The 15,041-nt window shown below is 51.5% G+C and overlaps 2 protein-coding genes and 2 long non-coding RNA genes across 7 annotated transcripts in view; 2 read left to right on the top strand and 2 right to left on the bottom strand.

The window, feature by feature from the left end:
- The window catches only part of FHIP1A (FHF complex subunit HOOK interacting protein 1A), a 194,596-nt gene extending 185,855 nt beyond the window's left edge, over positions 1–8,741 (top strand). For all 4 annotated transcript variants that reach the window (XM_037058406.1, XM_037058405.1, XM_037058407.1 and 1 more), the window contains 3 exons: positions 703–881; positions 1,230–1,368; positions 6,371–8,741. In XM_037058406.1, coding sequence (XP_036914301.1) covers positions 703–881; positions 1,230–1,368; positions 6,371–6,624 — 572 coding nt within the window. In that variant the 3' untranslated portion in view covers positions 6,625–8,741. The remainder of the gene's footprint in view (positions 1–702; positions 882–1,229; positions 1,369–6,370) is intronic.
- LOC118995400 (uncharacterized) lies at positions 2,741–9,814 on the bottom strand. The gene is made up of 3 exons (XR_005068260.1): positions 8,766–9,814; positions 5,209–5,341; positions 2,741–4,837 (listed from the first exon to the last, which is right to left on the bottom strand). It is a non-coding gene; the product is annotated as an uncharacterized LOC118995400 (long non-coding RNA).
- Positions 9,815–9,816: 2 nt separating this feature from the next.
- Positions 9,817–13,075, top strand: LOC118995399 (uncharacterized). The gene is made up of 2 exons (XR_005068259.1): positions 9,817–10,596; positions 10,628–13,075. It is a non-coding gene; the product is annotated as an uncharacterized LOC118995399 (long non-coding RNA).
- Positions 13,076–13,404: 329 nt separating this feature from the next.
- GATB (glutamyl-tRNA amidotransferase subunit B) overlaps positions 13,405–15,041 on the bottom strand; it is a 69,487-nt gene continuing 67,850 nt past the window's right edge. Inside the window, exon 13 of the mRNA XM_037058409.1 lies at positions 13,405–14,066. Coding sequence (XP_036914304.1) covers positions 13,938–14,066 — 129 coding nt within the window. The 3' untranslated portion in view covers positions 13,405–13,937. The remainder of the gene's footprint in view (positions 14,067–15,041) is intronic.

The raw sequence follows: 15,041 nt of genomic DNA, 5'->3' as shown, positions 1-15,041 counted from the left end.
TCTGGATTTTCTTTTTTAGGGGACCTGTGACCTACCAAACTCTCTCCCCCCAAGACCACGTCCCTTCTCTCCCCTCCTCCCACCTGAAAATTGAGGTGTGGTCACCAAGTTGCTCAGGGTTGCTCAGATGACAGTCCAGCCTCATTAACCAGTGCCTGTCCCTCCCTGCCCTTCTGCATGGTGACATTTGACAAGACAGCCTTTCTCAGAGTGCTTGTTGGGGACAGACACAGTGTCCCCCCTGCTCACAGTGTTACTGTTTGATAGGCACGGCTCATGCGTTGGGCACTCGTTACTAACACAGAGAGTCTTTTCACCCAGACCTTTGATGGCCTGTATCTACTGTGCATGCGGAGCGCCCAGCACACCTGAGAATGAGCTGAGTGTGTCGTGGTTTGGGCGCCGGCAGCACCGAGAAGTACAGAAACAGGGAAAGTCTATTTTAATTTTACAAACGAAACCATCCGGGTCTACGATACTTTTCCGAGTGTTAAAGCTGCTCCTGGAGCCAGAGCATCTGCTCCCATGGGCATCTGTCTGCTTCCTCTGTGCTGCGGCCGTTTGTTTCGTGTTTGGTTGGGGGCAGGAGAAGACGGGGCGCCGCTCCCGGGTCTGGGTTTGTTTCGCACCTGCTGGGGCGGAGGTGAGGGAGCTGCGGCCCCAGGGCCCGGCCAGCCCCGACGCCTGGCGTTCCTCCCGCAGGCCCCTTCATCAGCGTGGTGCTGTCCAAGCTGGAGAACATGCTGGAGAACTCTTTGCATGTGAACTTGCTGCTCATCGGGATCATCACGCAGCTGGCCAGCTACCCCCAGCCGCTGCTGCGCTCCTTCCTGCTCAACACCAACATGGTCTTCCAGCCCAGCGTCCGCTCTCTGTATCAGGTGCGTGAGCTGAGCCCGAGCCCTCCTTCTCTGTGGATTTTAGGGGTGCTGAGGAGCCGGGCTCCTCCTCCTCTTCCCCAGTAATTTTGTTGTTTTTTAAAATCCCTCTAATTCATTTGTTCTCCTTTCTCATCCCGTGTCGCTAGTTGTGTGTAGCTTATTCTAGACAAACTGCAAAGCTTCATTTAGTTTGATGCTTTGACAGTGCCCTGGCAAAACACCCCAGCAGTTAAAAATGAGCCTAATCTAATAGTTCCTGCAAGGCGGGGCTGTACCTGAAAGATACACTGATAGCTGAAGGTGGAATTCTGCTTGGAGCATTAACATCATTAGAGTTCTTTCTGACAGGTCTTAGCGTCTGTGAAAAACAAGATTGAACAGTTTGCTTCTGTGGAGAGAGACTTCCCAGGACTCCTCTTACAAGCCCAGAAATACCTGCTCTTCCGAGTGGACATGTCCGATGTGACACCGGAGTCACTCACCAAAGGTGAGACGGGTTTCTCACCTGCGTGTCTTCCTCATCTGCCTCCTCATTTGGGTTCAAAGATGCTGCATAGGCTCCTGGGCTCTAAAAGTATCTGCATATTCAGTATCTTTTCTTTGTACCCGACAGCGAGGAGCCTCCTGTTGGTGTGCATGAGCCTAAAGAAAGGTGTGCCCTGTCCCCACCCAGCCTGCCCTCACTTGGAGGGTCTGGTGGCCACTGTTTTCCGAGAGTGTCAGGGACAGAGTGATGTGCGTGTGGTTGCTGGGCTGGAAGAAATGACTTGGCACCCGCGGGTGACAAGGAGGTTGTCTGTGCACAGCCTGAGCTGTTTTTGGGCCAGCTGGGCCCTGAGGAGGGCATCTGTTCTCTTCCTCATGTTTTCAGACTCTTAGGCCCCAAATACACGTGCTTAAGGGCTTGAGAAAGTAAGACCTGCTCACTGGGACTGGGAGAAGTGAAGGGTATGCTCAACTTAAAATTCCTGAGTGACTTTTCAAAAACTCAAGAGGTGCTTGCCCGGGCCTGGCGAGGTGGGCGGGGAGGGCACTGCACAGGGGAGCTGAGCATGGTCCTGCAGGCCTGGGTTGGGGAAGATGCACAGTACTGCTTGGCTTCATTTATGCTCAGTGTGGACAGAGTGAATGGCCATTTGTCCTCTGAGCTATGACCCTGGCATTGGTGACTGCAAACAAAGAAATGCCCCCTCCTGCACCAGCGTTTGCTCATCTCAAGACAAGTTAGGCTTCTTTGGGGCAGGTGACCAATGGCAAGAGTGGGGCTGTCAGTGCTGAGCCAAAGGCATGTGATAGAAACTGGCTTGAGAGCCCGAAATGTAACACCTGGGTCAATGGTTACTCACTTAAAGGAAGCCTAAGAGGTCCCAGGACTCAGAAGACTTGACTTTGCCTTTGTGTAGCTGTTTGTTCTTAGTCACTTTGCCTTGTGGGGCCTCAGGTGCCTTGACTCTTACATGAAGGATTTGTTTTCCATCTCTGAAGTCCTCTCTGGCCATAGAACTGTGGGTGTGAAGAGCCTTTAGGGCACTGCAGGGCAGATTTTGCAGGCAAGGTAGGCCTTGTAGGGGTATGTAGGGGCTCATGGTGCTTCCAGCCTGGGCCCTGGAGAGCAGGCCAGGCCATTCATGGAGGCCAGGAACCCTGCATCTCCATGGGAAGATGGACTGCTGGCCCACGTGGCCTTTCTAGCCATCTGGACAGTGGGCATGTTAGCTGTGCTCCTCCTGAACAGGGAGCGTGTTGCATAACTCACCCTGTGGGAGAGGGTGTATCAGTCAACTAGCTTCTGTGTATGACAGACCATGGCACCAGTGGTGGTGTAGAGATGGCCGCTGGTGAGGACTCGTCAGTCTGTGGCTGCCTGGGTGTTCTGATCTGGGCCAGGCTCAGCTGATTTTGGCTCATGTGTTGCTCTCAGCCGGTGGCTGGGTGTCTGGGATGGCCCCAGTCATATCAGTGGCTGCTGGGTAGGGTGACAGGTGACGGGGGGCTGGGTTTCCTACCATCCAGTGGGTTAACGCTGCTTGGCAACACCACGGCCACAGGGTTGCAGATTGAGAGCAGGAACATACAAAGTCTTTGGAGGCTCTGCAATTCTGCTGCCTTCTGTGGGCGACAGCAAGTTCCTGGGCCGCCCGGGTTTGAGAAAGCAGCAAAACCCCCACGTCTGTTTGCAGTCCACCAGATGGGAGGCGACTTCAGTTTTCTTACCTTGCACCCCAGGCTTGGTCTTCATTTGTACTTTACAGTTCGTAAACTGCTTTCCCAGGCCTCAGTTTTCAAACAGCCCAGCACAATGGGCAAGAAAGGTACTGTTAGGTTCATTTTCCTATCAGGGAGCTGACAACTCGGGCCCAGAGTGGTCATGCGAGACCATTTAGCTCAGGTGCCTGAGACTGTCCTGCCTGGGTCACAGGGCCGAGGTCCCACTGACCTCCGGGGTTCTCCTTGATGAAAGGTCCCTGTACAGGGGAGAGATGGCAGGGTCGCTGACTGACAGCTGTGGCTGCCAAGCAGGGTCCCAGTGGGGCTTGTTCCCACCACAGAGGTTGTCAGAGTTAGCCACCTGTGGCTGTTGCTTCTGAAGGTCTGTGGCGGGCCTGCAGGGCTCCTCTTGGGATGGACGACTTTCCTCGTGTGGACTCTTTCCACATCAACTTCCTAACGTCCGTCAGGTTAGCAGAGTGACTCCCGCCCCTCAACCTGAACAAAGTCCAGACTCACAGGACAGCACGGTCCCTGTGCCCTTGTGCCAGCGTGGCTTCTGAGGCCCTGGGTGTGACATGACTGCCTATAAACGAGTCGAATCCAGAAGCCCCATTCTCTTGGGGACACAGAACAATTTAAGAATCCTGGTAAAACACCAACGATTGGGGTTTCTAGCGTCTGTGTGCTCCAGGCTTTGTCTAGCACTCCTGATGGGGAGAGGAGAGTGTAATGATGTCTCTCCTACCTTCTGAAATCTTTCCAGCGTTAGTCTGGAAAATGCTGTTGCAGCTTTTCAGACCCTGGGCATCATTTCAGAAAACCACTGGACATGGACTTGTGCTTCCCTTCCTCCTGGCCCTCTGACAAGGTGCTTACATGCACTGAGCCCCGGGTGAGGGGCGTGGTCGGGCGCCCGCAGCCAGAGCCTCCTCACTCTCTACGACAGATGCCGCGAGGCAGTACGACTGCTGCTCCAGAGCTGGCGGACTTCCTGTGCCAGTGACCAGGTCATGTTGTCTTTGAGGCTGAGCCACTTGCCAGGCTGTTCATTTGCCCTCAAACACTTTCTGAATCTCAGAGTCCTGCCCCCTGCTCTGCAGTTCTGGGAGGGAGGTAAGGTAGTGTTAGTCCCGTTTTCCAGAAAAGGAAACTGAGACATTGTGTGATGAGCTGGTTGCCACGCAGGGGCCATGACTCTGGTTTTTGTGCTTTCGAGGTTGAGTGCTCTGCACGGCAGGCTTTGTGACACGCTGACAGGCCAGGCTGGCGCCAACAGGACAGGCCTCTGCGAGGATTTCCCGGCAGGCCTCACTGGCCTCACTGCCCCCCCTGCTGCCTTCTCCAGTGAAGATGGTTTGAATCTCAGATTTGAGCTGAGCCTTAGCGATGACACTTTTTAAATTCATGGGTCAGGCTGAACGAGCCACGAACACCTTTTGGGGGAAAAAGAGGAGTGACTTTGAAACAGAAAGATGGAGCTAAGGAGTATGAGCCAGCTCCTGGAGATCGGGTGGGAAGACCTGCCTTTGGTCAGTTTCTTCTCTCATTCATTTAGCAAATGTTTATTTAGCTTCTACACAAGCCAGGAAGTGTGTTGGGGCCGTGATGAACACACGCGTGGGGCTCAGCTCTCAGCAGTCTCAGTCGAGTAGAGGAGGAAAGGCATAGACAGCAGCACTGGCCAAAGGGCAGTGCAGGCGTTGGCTGGGAAATGAGACAGGGTGGGAGGCTGAACAGGGAATTACCTGCTGGGGCAGGGCTGTGGTCAGTGGCAGCTGAACTGATGACGTGGCTGCCACTTACCAAGACGATCCTGTGTGTGTTATACCTACGGACTCATTTAATCCTTACAGCAACTCTGAGCATTTCACAGATGAGGACATTAAAGGACAGAGAAAGAAAGCAACTCCCCTGATGCTACTCAGCCAGGAGCCTGGGCTCTTAAGCACTACCCTGGTGTCTCTCAGCTGGTACGGTGTGGGGGACCAGCGTGAACAGAGCAGGTCTCGGTCTGGGGTTAGGGTCCACGGGCCCCATTCCCCTCGGGGATCTGGGACAGCTTCCTTTGTGAGCTTCGAGAGACCCGCTGGAGGGCTCGTGTGGGGGGCGGGTGCACCTCAGTGATGCCCACACTTTGGTCCTCACTCTGATGTCAGGGCACATTGTGGGTTCCTGCTGAAAGGTAGTAGCAGACAGGTTCTCACCAACGTTTCCAGTTCTTTATGGCACGAACTGTGATGAGCTTTCATCTAAAAGGATATTTAAAGCAATCAAGTGAAGGATTTTTTTAACACTCAAGCTATAGTAGTGAGATATGGAAAGTTATTATAAATGTCAAGAATTTTTAGTACTGTAGTTAAGCGACACTCTGAGAAAAGTGTAAAAAGATGGGACTGGATTCTGAAAAGCGGCCAAAATAATGAAGATTTTGGATATAATGATTTATGAGGAGGAATGAGGCTGTTGGAGCAGGGGCAGAAGAAGGCATAAATAATTCCTATGTGTACACGAAAGCTGGAGATGTTCGGGAATTCAATAGTCTGGAAAGTTGAACCATTTTAATTAGTGAATCTGCTTAGATATGAAAATGCATACTGCCTGAATGCGGCCAACTGTGGGCTGATAGCATCTTAGACCTACGTGACTGGAACTGAGATGGCAACCCCTGGAAACCTCTGCAGGGCCGCTCCTGAGCCTCTTTCTGCCTCTAGATGCCCAGTTACGGGAAGAGCCCAGTCGGGTCTTACCAGTGCCCTGCTCTCTATTATTTCCAACCTTTAAGTGACTCCTTCCATTCCGTTCCCCCCCAAAGGCTGGAGGTCCTGGCCGGAATGGGCTGGGGGGTCACCACAGAGCCCTCGAGGCCAGAGCATGAGCTGCAGAGTGGTCGGAGTGGCGTGCAGGGCCCAGCCTCCTCCTGCAGCAGTGCACGTGCTCAGGGCTCTGCCGCCACAGGTGGGACAGCCACCCGACACCCAGAGGTCAGGAGATGACTTTTTTGGTGTTTCCATTGCCATGTCCTGGGCACGGAGGGTTCCCGAGAAACCTCTATTCACAGTTTCTGCATCGGGTTCCTTCTGCAGGCTTTGGGGTGAGTCTCATATTGCATGCCTGGTGCTGGAGGTCACCTGCTGAGCAAAATCTGTGTGCCACTGAGCGGCCTACCGTGTGTGCTCGGGGCTGTGTCTCTGCCCTCCTCCTTTCCTCACACACACACTTAGGAAAATGATGATGAGGGGCACAGAGGGGCCCCATGACTGTCTGCTTTCTGGTTTCAGATCCCACTCAGGATGCCTCCAGGACAGGGACCGGCAAGAGCCTTTTGGATGGCCCGCCAAGAGTGCTTCAGCCCTTCCTGACCAACAGAGCCAAGGCAGCCGGGGTGCCCCCGAGCCTGCCCCTGCCGGTGAGGAACGCCATGCTGGCCGCTGCCCTCTTCCCGGAGTTCCTGAAGGAACTGGCCGCCCTGGCCCAAGAACACTCCATTCTCTGCTACCAGATCCTGGGGGACTTCGAGGACTCCTATTGTTAGCATTTTTGTTTTTAAATAGAGGGTTTTTTTTTTTTTAAGGTTTAGTGTCTTGACTGAATGTTAAATGCAAAGCTGCTTACAAAAATTTCTACTTTGATATTTCCTGACAATACTTGATTTTTGCGGAGGGGAATTTTCTCTACACCTCCTCTCTCTCGAGCCGGGTCTTCCCACCCTGCGAGATGTAGAATGTAAGTCTCATAAGCTGGTTGCTCCTTTGGCAGTTTTCTTTGCTCGATCTTTCCTCCTCAAATTTTGGGTTGTTATTCTCCCATCCCTTTGAGTCAACTCTTCTTGCAGCGTAGATCAAACCAAGCAAATATGGGGGTTCAGTGATCTCTGGAAGTACCCCATGTCAGAAGGTCAGCTCTTCAATGAAGAGCCTGTGAGGAAAGCCGTTCCTATCGCCTCCTGCGTTTTGGCTTCCGTTTTGTAACAGGGAAGAGCAGCGATGGAGCTTCTGCTGCCTCCACCACGTAAGCGTGTATCATGCGACCCTTTGCATTTTACATCCAAGACTCGTGTTCCGTCCAACATGGATTGCCCTGTGGTGCCGGCCTGCTGGTCTCCGCTGTCCGCCTGGGACGTCAGATGTGGTTGAAGAGAATGTGCAATGCCGGGGAATTTTCTTGTTTCTGGAGAGATTACTTTATTCAGTGAGCACTATCTAAACACTGAAAGTAGCCTTATTATACTACAATTTGCACAAGATAAAACATACCTATGCAAGCTGTTTCTTTGGTGTTTAGGAGATTGCTTGGAAGAAAGCATGCTATCATATATAAGATGGCCATCATTATTTCTGAAGTGTTTTATGAAAAACATTAATTTGTGATGCTGTTTCATATAGTATTTTTTTGGTGGTGAGAGAATATGGAGGGGAAAGGATAAAAGTAAACTAAATGCAGCCTCTAAAATCACTGGTAATTACTTTAAATTTTGTTTGCTTTTCCTAATGAGCTGCACTTTATAGAGAAGCAGGAACTGGACGGCCACGCTGGGAACTGGGATGTAAATGCAAACGGGTTGCAGGGAGCCCTGAAAAGCCAAGTGCCTGCTGGTGATGGGCTCCACACAGAGCCGCCACCGCCTTCTGAGCGATGGGCTTCAGCAGAAGGCCCCAGGGTGGGGTCTTCTGTTACACTCAGAGCCACGGTCTCCTAAGCCTCCACCAAAGGGGGAGACACAAAATAACTGTGGGCTGAAAAGGAGACTAAACAACTGGTATTTATGGATATTCAGTTCTCCTCCCCTCTACTTTGGGCAGATGAGAAGCACCTACAAGGATGAGCCTCCCTGTTCAGAGGGAAGTTCAAAGCCCCAGCTCTCTCTGTATGTCTGTGGGCAGCGGTGGGTGGTAAGGGTGAGGGGATGGGCAGCCACCGGTCTGGTGGTGTGTCTCCGGAGCACTGGTTTCATTTTAATCAGCCTCTAGTACAAGAGGGGAGTGGAGGACACAATTACATCCAAAACTGCAGAGCAGAGGCCGCCCTGCACTGTCCAGAGGCCTTGCAGCAGCTTTGTATTGAGAGTGCGCACTGGCCCGTGGAATGACGACCCCGGGGGATCTGGCTTAGGCTGGGTGGCTCTTAGGGGCCAACCTCGCAGTGTTTCCGAGTCTAAGCAAGAAACCAAAGATGCCAATGTACTGTACATTTCTGAGTCCAAATTGGTCTGCCTTGAGGAGTGGTTGGTTTGCCAGCTGTGCTGCAGCAGTCAGAGTGCATGCGGCCCTGCAGACTGGCCTGTCCCCAGCACCCTCTTGTATCTGTGTGGTCACCAAGTCTCTGCTGGGAAAGAAGGCGGTGTAAGGGAGGGAGAAGAGCAGGACAGAAAGATGGAGTTTAAGCTGTGAGTTATTACTGTCCTCTCCCTTTGTTTTGCACAGGTATTTACCTTCCAGTTTGGACTTGCCAGGTATAGGGGATGCTAAAGTTGCATCTGCAAACTGTATTCTTTAAGCTTTTAGGTTTTTGTTTATACTTCTCTGCATTATCTGGTGATAGTCGATTCTTTCTCAGGAGTCCATATCGCTTTGTTACAGAATGCCACAGACCCTTTTGTGGGATGTGCCCTTTGGGAAAGGGATTGATCTTGTCCCTCTTAGTATTTCTTTACAAATAGGTACTGAATAGACTGACCTTTCAGGAGACACAGCCGACCAGGGTCTGGGGTGAGGCAGGAAGATGAACTCCCATGCTAGGGTGCTGGCAGCAAGCTCCACAGGCACCCCTCTATCTGAAGCTGGACACTGGTTCGCTGCAGCCCTCCCCCAGGGCACTGTGTCCAGGGCTTTTCAACATGTATCCAGAAAGTCGCCCTGGAAGTGGGTAACAGAAAACGGGAAAACCAGTTGGCTGAGCAGAGCAACCAGGTGGGTTAGGTAAGGGTGCTTAGGGAATGGGGTGGACGAGCCAGGGGGAAAGCAGCAGAGCCCTGAGGTTCTAAATAGGAGCAACGCCAGTCCTGGGGGGGTGGGAGGAGTGAACACTGTCTGGGTAGATGGGAAGATACTGTACAGCAGGTGGGTGATGAGGAGGGACTCCTGGGTGGGAGAAAACCCTGGTAATGGAGTGGAATACTCATCATACAGTAGGTACGACCCTTAGAAATATCTTTTCTGTAATGAGTTTGGGGAAAAAAATTGAACGATACCTGGCACGCTTTAAGATGTGGCCCAAGGACAGAGACACCTCTCCTCGGGATCAGGCCCCCATGTCAAACACTGTGCTCCCGGTGGCAGACGGCGGGTGGAGCCTTCGGTGCAGCTCCCCGAGGTCAGCGTTGCCGTGTCCAGCCTGTTGGTCCCAGGCAGTGAAGGTGAGTCCAGGGTTCCTGGAACGTCACATTACCCTCAATTCATAATTCAGGGTCTGAGATTAAGTTTAGATGGAGTGAATTTTGTGGTATAAAGTATATGAGAGCACTGGGATATTTAAAATTGATTTTTGGAAATGGTCTTAAGTCTTTCAACAAAGAATTTCAGGTTTAGTCTAAAAAAAAATCACAATTTCTCGGCCATGATGGGATGTGTGGAGTTACTGGTATTTAGAGGAATTATGAAATTGTCCCCATTTTCCTTAGTACCCCAGGGGTGGGCAAATGTGGGTTTATAGTTGTAATTCCAATGAATAAGGGAAAAAAAGCTGTTTCATGCACTCACAACTGTAAACCCCCTTCTGCCCTCTCCTTTGATGTTCTGTGCTGGGAATTCCTGTCTGTCGCCTGCAGGGAGGATGCGTTCGGTTCTGTCACGGGGCCTCTGGTGTACCTCTTCCTTCGCGAGTGGCTTTCATTGCGGTCAGGGGTAGCTGTCCGGGGAGCCCCCTATTAGCAGTAGACCCTGGAAGCAGTACGTGCATGTTTGGCTGCCTGTGGTGCTCAGGCTGAAATTTGTGGTGGGTGTCTCAGCATCAGCTCAGTGGCAGTGGGCCTGTGGGCAGGCTTCCAGCTCCGTGTGGAGGTTAGGGGTTGCATCCCGAGTCTGTGCAGGCGTGTCCAGGTCGCCTTCACAAGGGCAGTGCTGCCCCAGCAGGGGTGGGGCGTGTCATAAGGGTGACATTAAATATCCACAGCCTTCTCTCCAGTTCTCATTGAAGGGCAGTTCAATTTAATTGCTAATTACCAGCCAGCCCTTCTTTACTGAAATGACTGCTATGCTTGCTACTTTTATGAAACATCTTAGTGTAGGACAGCCATTCCTGCACATGCCCCTTCAAGCCAGGGCCCAGGCCAGGGCGATCCGTGGCTGGCGGCCAAGCCCAGCCAGCTCTGCAGGGTAAGCCCTTCCTGGGAACAGCAGTCCTCTGGTAACTGAGGCCACAGCAGCTTGGAGTCATTAAGATGCTCTCAGGCCCCTCTGCGCTTCAGCCATCAGTGTATAAATCACACACCACTAATTCTTCATCAAGTAACAGCTTAAAACAGAACACTATCAAGTCGGTTTATGCTCCATTCTTAAATCACATTTAAGTGGGGAATGTGGAGCTCAGCTAAAACACAGGAAATACTGAAAGAAAATGGAGTAGACGCCTTCTTTCTGTCTGAATGACCATCATAAACCCATTGCTTTTTTAAGGAAGAGTTCTTGGATGACGCAGAGTTGTTCTCAGGCTAATTTTGCTTCAGTAAATCCTCTCTCCGTCCAGGCATTTATTAGGCAATTACTTGTTTTGAGGACAGATTACCCAGGCAGCTCATTAACTGGCTAACGCGGGGCTTTATGAAGTATTTTCGGTGAGGTTCTGCAGGGGAAACACAAGGGCAGGTTGGGGAGAAAGCCCTCGGCTTTCTGGCCTCTGGCACCTGAGAGTCCTAAAATGAACAATGGTTTCAGGTGGCACTGACCCTTCCTGCCCCCTTGGTTGTTGTGCATCTCATTCCTGTTTACACGTGAGTAAAGCAATGGCTGCAGCAAGTTCCGTCAGCGAGAGTTTGGGGCGTACTTCCGGCACCTTTCCGGGGAGCGTGGATTTACTATGTCATTCAGACCTTACAAGAGTGATGGACACTCGGGCCAGATTGCGAATTCCGCGGTGCTGAGGCGGCAGAAGTCTGTGTTTTAGCACATCAGCTGACTTAATTGGGACAGGTCTACAGAAGGCCCTCGTATAATGAGGCCCTCTTTTGCCCTGGAGACATTTTAAAAGAGGGAATTCGGTGTGGACGATTTTACTTAATTGATTTTTGCTAAGTTGTTGGACTAAGGGAGGCAGCCAGTGACGATTTCAATCGGAGCCTTCCTTCTTGCAGTCTGGGGTCAGCTCTCTCCTCAAACAAGCCACAGACGCACGGGTCCGAAAGCTGCCAAGGCAGCGCGGCACCCTTCACCGTGCTCTTGGTAATGGGCACACAGCCCAGCCTTTCAGACAGTGGTTTTCCCTGAGCAGGCACGCTGGAGTATCTGTGAAGTGAAGCAGCTGAGTTCAGTGGGAATGAAAATGAGAATGTAAACTGCGGGTCATGGCCACAAGCTAGACCTTCTGTTGCCCAGCTCACTCGGAGCTTCGGGAGGACGTGTATCCACCAGAGGATGTATGCATCACAGCTGCTTCCAGATTAGTGACGATCACAGAAAAGTAGTGGGGAATGTGGAGTTCAGCTAAAACACCCCTGACTTGGTCAAAATAATGATCAAAGTTCTTTTACCTGGGCCACCTTGAAACACCTGAAAAACAGAAATTCACCCTCACCTGTGAGCCAGGATGTGGTCAGGGAGCTCCTCCTTAGACCCAGATATCCCGAGTTTACAAGCCCAGTCAGTCCGCAGCACCAGCCTCTCATGCAAAGGGGTCCCACGAAGGGCTGTCCATTTAGTGTTGTAAGTCCAATGACCTTTTCCTAAATACCTCTTCCGTGTCAGGTGGCATGCTGAGTCCCGAGGCTGACATTCCTGCCCTCCCACCATAACCGGCCAGCCCCCCAAGGTCTCCCCTCAAGCACCAGAAGCTAGCACATTCCCCTCCCTGCTTCCAGGTGTGTGGGTTCCAGTGGCAGATGGCAATGGCTTCACCTATGGTGCCAACTCATACATTTTAATGAGATTTGTTCCTGAATAGCAAACAAAGAACCAGACCAAATTCACACTCATTCAAAAAAGCAAAATTGTATTTCACAGAGGCCCATTTATGAGCAGAGCCACACCTGAATCTCTTAGGGCATGATGTGAACCTATCTTTTGAGTATCTAGTCAGGTTCCAAGTAAGATGGCTGAGCTGTAATTTGATTTCTTATAAGCTGTTGTTAACTACATAGCAGTTCAATTTTCAGGATGTCAAGACCACAGGCAACTGTGAGAGCGGGGTGACAATCCGCATGGTAAACACCCAGCGACTTAATGGCGGCATGTTTCTCTGGAAATGGTCAGTCGGTAATCCAATTTACACTTTGACACAACAGTTTTGGTAAGCCCTCTTCCCCGGGCTGCCCTTCCCCCCACTTAGGTAAGCTCCGGTTTAAAACGGCCTGGAAAGACCTTCCAGTGCTTTCCGTGCAGTCTGATGAATAAGCAGCCAGGCCAGCGAAACAGTGACCCCACCAGTGCCGCCCTCACACTGCCTGTGCCATTGGGAACTCAGAGAGAAGGGACTCCGCCTCTCTCCTGAAAAGAGGTGTGATGAAAATATTTTCCTTCAGGCCCAGCAGTTGTCAGGATTGTGCCGGAACGTGCAAGGGGCACAGGGCTTCCTGGCGGAGGTAGCACATTCTCTCCTGACTCTGTGTCAGTGAGGGGACAGACACACCGTCATTACTCCACTTAGGGGTCCTGAGCAAGCGCTGTGGCCATTACCTACTAGACAGTGATGGGCGAAGGTCCGCTTCTCCAGCTGCCACGGCGGTGCTGCTCCTGATGGAAACGCGTCCACTCTTCCTGGTGGGCTGAAGTCAGTGTCAAATCGGGGCTTTCCAACATTTTGTTCTTACTCGTGTCAGAATTTGGCCCGTCCTTTTATAAAACACCACTTGCGAAGTGGCCTTTAAGCGCTGCAAGGCAGAGGTAACAGCATCGTGTGAACAACGGGCGTCCGGTGCAACGGGAAGAGCAGGGCAGGCGGCCCGGCTGGCGTGGAGGCTCTGTTCACTGCACCACAATTACTGTTGAAGGTCAGGGTTTTGATATGCCGGTTTATAATCGTATTCTTTCCAGGAAAAACAAATCCATTTAACGTTACAGCTTTTTATCTCTTTTTGGCCTGAGGGTGGGGGGATTGTCAGCTGCACAATCGTTGAAGTGTAATTTTTTATGCAATATTTCAGTATATATTTTACTCATTAAATTTATTTGAAAACATCTGCGGTCTATTTTACAAACAAATTATTTTCAGAGCACTGCCTTCTGGAGTCCCTAAGAAGCTGAACGAGCAACATCCCCTGTGCGTAGGGGATGGGTGAACAGCACTAATACCTGATACAAGACTTAACATCTCCTTTCCTGCCCTTGGGAGACCTCAGTGAACAAACTTTATGTTTACGGCGCCACTGGATTTATTCTGTAGTCTTCCTCTCCATCAACCTATTTTTAAGTCTAAAATTACTGCGGAATACATTTTTCTTAGAAAGGTAACAGCATTGCAAACAGCGCCTTTCCTTTAGTTCAGAATTAAGCACCAGAATGTGCCATGTCTTAACCCCAGCTGCAGCTAAGATGGGGCGGTTTTGACGCCAGTGATGCAGGCGGAGGGAGGCGGCACCCAAGGCGCACAGGTCAGGGGTGGCCCCTGCTCTGGCCGGCCCAGGGACGGGGAGCTGCCAGCTCGGAGCTCGTGAACCCCGGTTTCAAGGCTCTGCCCTGTGTCACGGCTGCACCGCCTCCCTCAGGACGACAGCTTCTTCTCCAGTATCTCTTTGATCACAGTCGGCTCTGCTCGGCTGAGAGATGCTTTCCGGACCAGCCCAATCAGCTTATTGATAGCTCTGGGGTTTCCCTTCTTCACATCCATTACCTTACAAGACAGAAATTGTGTTAGAGGAGAAAAATAGAGACTCGTAACTAAACATCCTCAATTAAGGTTTGTACTTACTGCAATTTAAAGTGTTTTTTTTCTTTTAGTGTTAGATACACAATGATAAAAGGAAAAAGGGGGGCAAAATTCTGGGGCATTTTCCAGGCTCCTGTCAAGAGGAGAGACTGCCACCCAGCCTTCCCACGAAAACGGCTCAGAGAGAGGACTGTGTGTCTTGAGTGTCTGCCCGCGGGACTACTGGTCTAGACTCACCCTTGAGGAGCCTCTCGAAGCCTCCAGTGGGGGTCAGCAGGCCCCAAAATGCACGCATTTCCTTCTCCCCCGAAAGATGAACCTCCCGATGATCAGAAAACAGGTCCATAGACTGGCAACTCTCCCAGAGCATTTGGATGGGGGGGAGTGTGCACGTGGGGCAGGGCCAGACACCACAGCAGGCCCTGCACGCCACCACTAACATCTGGATCAGCAGTAACACCTGCGCGTATCTGCACGCAGCCGCAGAAGTGTGTCTGTCAGTCACTACGGCTGAGGCAGGAGGACAGACTGCTGAGACCCAGTGCAGGCTCGTTTTCCCTATTAAGAAGCGCTCCTTCCAGGTCTGGTAGTGTCCCCCGCAAGCTGATGGGCTGGGGAGTATTATTCTGAAAGAGGTGCCACAATTTCCCCCACCACTGACAGTATCTCTGGGCAGTATGATTAGACTTCGGGAGGGAGGAATGCTGCTCAGTGTAGCTTTTCTATTCTGTTCTACGCTCAGAACACAGAATGATTTGGTTTTCAGCTATGTTCCTATTAAGGCTTTTCTCCATAATTTACAGATAATGTTCCTTTCTGCTTTTCTTCCCACCTCTTAAAGGCGTGAAGCTGAGGCGTCTCCCTACCTGTCCTCCTGGTCTGCAGTCATGCCTGCTTGCTTTTACTGAGTGGGGCCCCTCAAAGAGCAGAGCCAGCCAC

The sequence above is a fragment of the Sturnira hondurensis genome, unplaced genomic scaffold (assembly GCF_014824575.4).
Source record: "Sturnira hondurensis isolate 20B ecotype Veracruz unplaced genomic scaffold, ASM1482457v3 Scaffold0010128, whole genome shotgun sequence".
NCBI lineage: Eukaryota > Metazoa > Chordata > Mammalia > Chiroptera > Phyllostomidae > Sturnira > Sturnira hondurensis.
Note: the sequence above shows the minus strand (reverse complement) of the source record. Positions and strands in the feature narration are given on the sequence as shown.